At 39.7% G+C, this 5228-nt stretch overlaps 1 protein-coding gene across 1 annotated transcript; it reads left to right on the plus strand.

The window, feature by feature from the left end:
• The first annotated feature begins 605 nt into the window (after nucleotides 1-605).
• LOC133817883 (ninja-family protein AFP3-like) lies at nucleotides 606-2541 on the plus strand. Its single transcript, XM_062250507.1, has 2 exons — nucleotides 606-1775; nucleotides 2071-2541. Exons 1-2 carry the CDS (start codon nucleotides 1007-1009, stop codon nucleotides 2475-2477), a joined length of 1176 nt encoding a protein of 391 aa, XP_062106491.1. The 5' UTR covers nucleotides 606-1006; the 3' UTR covers nucleotides 2478-2541.
• Nucleotides 2542-5228: the final 2687 nt, after the last annotated feature.

Genomic DNA, 5228 nt, shown 5'->3' on the forward strand with positions numbered 1-5228 from the left:
ATTTTCTACTCAACCAAACAGGATATGATAAAGCAAGCTCTGTCACCATCCCTCTCGATGTTAATAAATTTTCTTTAAATTACTATACTACCCTTCTTGACAGGTGTCTGGCTTCCCGAGCGAGTAGCTCCTGAAAATTTGTACTCCCAAATCTTTTGGGCAATATTCCATGTCGCAAGTGGCAAAACGCCAGTTCACGTACATTAAATTTTAATTAAAAATAAAAGCATACACAAATCCCAATGCATCGCCACGTGTCGTTTCGTCGTTCCATCTTCTGTTAGTTCTGGAATCCAGCTCTCCGATATGAGTGAGAGAGACGCCGCTTTTCGAGGCCGAGGCATGTGGCATATTGTGAGCGTTACACGTTAGTTTAGTGACACGTGTGCTTTTGAAACCTAATCCCATGACTGATTGGCCTTCGTCTCTCGCATAAATCCAAACCGGAGACGACACTTGTTTGGTGGTTTTCTCGAGATCTGTTTTAATTTTCGGACGCGTGGATGTACGGACTATGCATATGATCACCACGTGTTCTTTTTATACGGGTTCCGGTTTTTGAACGATTAGGGTTAGTTTGGTCATTTCACTACTTTCTAAGGCGAAAAGGCCAAAAGCTAACTACGACGACGACGACGAAGATTTTCCTAGCTTTTTCTTCTCTCGTTCGGACTTTTCTCTCTTTCGTTCAGTTTCGTTCTTTCCTTTTTCTTTGTCGTCTTTATTTTTCTGGAAAAGTTTCTGCCGAGAAAGTGCGTGAAAATGTAGTATTTTTCTTTACTTTACCTTGGCGTGAAAAAGATGCTAATTAGATTGGTTTTCAATGAACGATGTGGGACAAACGAGTTCCTGTTTTCGCTCTGTTGTTCTTGGGTTTTGAATAATCTGACCCCTGAGACTTGTATATTTTCTCTTTCATTTTCCCGGGAAAATTTGTTCCAACTATACCTCCTCGTGAAAAACTCTCGTCCGGATATCTTTGAATTTAGTTCTCCAGTCTCTTTCAATGGCGCAAACAGAAGAGGGTCAAAACATAGCAAGTCAGCAACAGTACGTTTCCATTCCAATGAACAATTTTTCTACAGATCTATTACAGAGACTCGTTGCAAGAAATCATTTCTCGGAAAAAACCCAAGACCAGAATGAGGATTCAGACGAGATTGAGCTAAGCCTTGGGCTTTCATTAAACGGTCGATTTGGGGTTGACCCAAGAGCCATAAACAAGCTCTCACTAAAACGCTCGTCTTCAATATCGGACTTCACACCACAGCCCGCCGGAGTAGACGCCACGTACCGTCACATGACTCAACCGGCGGGGTGCCCGGCCCCGCTTATGAGGACTTGTTCTCTTCCGATGGAGACAGAAGAAGAGTGGCGGAGGAGGAAGGAATTGCAGATGTTGAGGAGGATGGAGGCGAAGAGAAAGCGGTCCGTAAAGCAGAGAAACTATAAGGCAGCGAGAGATCGGGGCCGAGCAACGACGGATGAGAATGGCAGCGAGGAGGATAGGAAAGGCGTAAATGGGATACGTCAAAACCAAGAGCAGAGCTTGAAGATTGCGGATGAGTTATCGTCCATGGCGATTCCGGCATGGGTTGCCGGAGGCAGAGGGAGTGGTGGGCTGGAAATGAGTGGTGATAAAGGCGATGGCGTAGTTGTCAATGGAGACTTGGATAAGCCTAAGCTTCCACTTCAACCATCGTTTCAAGGGTCAGTTACTTCTCATGGGAGCGGTTCTTCAGGGATTACTGAATCTATTAGTCCCTCTGGTCAAGGTAATCCAGCTTCAAATCAATGAATTAACTGTTAATTTTCATTTAGTGCATAATGTTTTCAATATTGTCTGAAATGTCACAATAGAGCCGTTTGATGAAAAATCATAAAGAACTAAACTAATTCATAGTTATTTAAATTCCATGAGAAATGAGAAAGCAATGTTTGTTCATGGGCTTCCCCCACTTTCCATAGCTACTCCAATGGATGGATAATAAGAACCCATTGATAGCATCTTATTCACCCCTTGTTAGTCGAGGCACCAACTTCTTAGCTTAACACCAAGTTATAACGCAGGAGGAATGAGCAAATGCCCAGAAGTAGTGAGCCCTCCTGCTGCTGCTGCTGCTGCTGTTCAGCCCCTCCCCCAGAGCGAGCCGAAACCGGCGGCGATTCCTCGACCAATAACCAGAGAAAAATCAAGTAGTCATTCCACAAAGCCTCCATTTTCCAATAATGGAGCTAAAGAAATGGTGAGGAATGTAATGGAGGATATGCCTTGTGTGTCTACAACAGGAGTTGGACCCAATGGGAAAAGAATAGAGGGATTTCTATACAGATATAGCAAAGGTGAAGAAGTGAGAATTGTGTGTGTTTGTCATGGTAGCTTTCTGTCTCCAGCTGAGTTTGTTAAACATGCCGGTGGTGGTGACACAGATCACCCTCTCAAGCATATAGTTGTTAATCCCACTTCTTTTTTGTAGCACAAATTTTCATCTGTTGAATTGAAACACTTTCCAATTGAATTTAATTTTTATTTGGATGGAACTGAGCAGCATATCGAATTATCAAAAACTTCGATGCATGAAATGAAAAAACCACGTTGGTTTAACAGAGGCAAACCCCACTTTTCTTACTTGTCATTACAAACCTGTTGTATGACCATCTTTTTAATAATCTCTGTATATGACATTTTATTGGAGAAGGAAAGTTGCTCTCAAATATTCGGTTCATATTTTTATAACCGCATCAGATTAATTGCATCATTGTCTCTTTGACCTTTACAAAAGACAGGATTACTCCGTAGCCTTTTTTTCTTTAAATTTTTTCTTCCCCACGAGACATTTTATAGGGGCATTGGGTAAAATATAACATATTTTTTGGAAAGCAAATATAATTAATATTTTATTGAAAGACCCTTTGAACTTGGCTTCAGAAGAATAAATGCAGCTGTTGTTGTCGTTAAGAAAGAGTGATCACTGAGCACAGTATTTAACACCAAACTTGTTAACAGGTTCCACAACAACAAATTAAGACTCAATTACCCTGTCCTATTTTCGAATCTTTTTTTTCCCACTAATAAATATATGTATACATATTCACTTGGTCAAGTTGTAGGAGATGACAATGGTCTACTTTTGCTCTGATGGTTCAACAGTGGAAAATTCTTCTAAGATTTGATAAATTATTATTTTCAATTTCTTTTCATTTTTCATTACGTAACTGATAAAAACATAAAGAAAAATAAGATGGTTTTTTTTTACACCCCATTAATTATTTAGTTTACATTTTAATGAGGAGGCACATTTGCATTGGGAGGAGTCGTGTGCATTATAACTATAAATTATTTTTTAAAAAATGCAAAAATATACAAGATGATACAGATGGCCTTATATAGTAGCATAGATCTCAATTGAAGAGATGCTCAAACGCTAGCATTGATAACAGCACAATATACTATAAGAGGAATATATTTCAACGGTGACAAATTTAGATGCATATGAACAGATAGCTGAAATATATACTAATCATGAAAAGACTGGAGGCTTGACACTTGAGAGAGAGGAGAACTCGCATTTAGGCCCTTATACGAGCCAGCAGCAATGTTCAATGAAGTGTTCTCATCAAAAGTGCATGAGAGGGCACTGATTCCAGGAGAAAGCTGTATTAATCATCAATACACCTTAGCATAGAACCATGGTACCTTTTTGTTCCATTAGTCGATGAATGAAGAATGGAACTTACCGTGTCTGTACATTATGACCCTGCAAAACTTCTTTCTATCGTCAACAATCAACCCGTTTCAGCAAATGATATTTCATAGAAGTCCAGAAAGGTTTTCCAGCTGCCATGCCATAGAACCTGAATTGCCACTAAGGGGTTCTCCGCTGTTCCCCGCGGTGACTGATCGTTGATAAAACTGTCTGAAAATATGATGAAAAAAAATATTGATAAAACTGGACCCAAGATTACTATAAATTATGCTATCAATCAACAGATAAGAGAAGTCTACAAACATGCTGGGTACAAATTCTGTGTTTGTTTGGCTTACTATTGTTGACCTTGATTTTGGGCAACTGACACGGAGTCAAAATACGTTTGACGTGGATGAATGCATTGAAAAGAACGTGATGACGAAAATAATAAGAACACGATATTTTATAGTGGTTCGGCCCCAGGACCTGGTAATAACCTACGTCCACTTAGATTGTTATTGATGTGAGATCCAAAAGAGTGATCAAAGAACTAGGGTTCAATGAGTTTCACCAACCTCTGAAGAACAATACAATATGACTAATTTGATAACTCTAATCTCAAGTGATCTAGAAGTCAGAAAAAGAAAAAGATCCTTCTCCCTGAGCCCTCTTCTTCTATTTATAAGCTCAGAGAAGATTTACATTGATTCGTTACAGACATTATTTCCTAAATAATCGGATACTCAGGAAATCATGGGAGATAATTTCGGATTCCATCATAACTGCCTAAGATTTCCTCCGCGTATTATGCGCATACGACCAGGCTGGTCGTATAAAGAAACCGATCGCATGATACTGAATATCTTCCTGGTCGATAGTCGAGCACAGATTATGCCAGATGTCAGCCACGTGTAATTAATGCCTGCCAAGTCATTCACTTCTTGATTTTTGGGATAACATTTGCCCCCCAAGTTTGTTTAGTGCGACCAGCAATAAAGAAACTTAAGGGAACAACCGTTCATATTCCCATGATGTCTGTCAAAATCCCCGTGCATTTTCGAAAATCGTGATATAATTATGTCTAATCAAGCCTTTTCGTTTTCCAAAAAGGAAATTTGACGGCTTATACACTTCCCCACGTTTTGAAAGTGGGAAGTGATGATTACTGCCTTTTGGCTGTCATTTCGATCCCTATAAATAGGCTTTTATTCTCTTTTAAGAAATTTTTACCCATCACTTTTGCCAATATTTTCAAGAACTTGCACCAGAGTTCAGAGCTTTGAAAACCAGTCCGACGTCTTGTCGCAGGTCTTCCGTTCAAGTTTCCATCTTTCTCCGACTCTCCATTTTCGCCCAGGTAAGAACTTCGTTCTTTAAGCTTTCTATTACGCCATGCATGCCATTTCTGTACTCGGTGACCTCTGCGTTCTTGAATAGGGTTTTAAGAGTTTCTTGGTATAAGCCATCTATTGCTAGGTAAAAGTGCGTTTTTATGCCTTGTATAGGTTAGGTCGATACCTTGATATACAGACTCTTTGA

The sequence above is a fragment of the Humulus lupulus genome, chromosome 2 (assembly GCF_963169125.1).
Source record: "Humulus lupulus chromosome 2, drHumLupu1.1, whole genome shotgun sequence".
In the NCBI taxonomy this organism is placed as follows: Eukaryota; Viridiplantae; Streptophyta; class Magnoliopsida; order Rosales; family Cannabaceae; genus Humulus; species Humulus lupulus.

Coding starts and splice junctions, on each gene's coding strand:
- LOC133817883 (XM_062250507.1), top strand. CDS start 1,007: ATGGCGCAAACAGAAGAGGGTCAAAACATAGCAAGTCAGCAACAGTAC. Junction 1,776..2,070: donor TATTAGTCCCTCTGGTCAAG/GTAATCCAGCTT, acceptor GTTATAACGCAG/GAGGAATGAGCAAATGCCCA.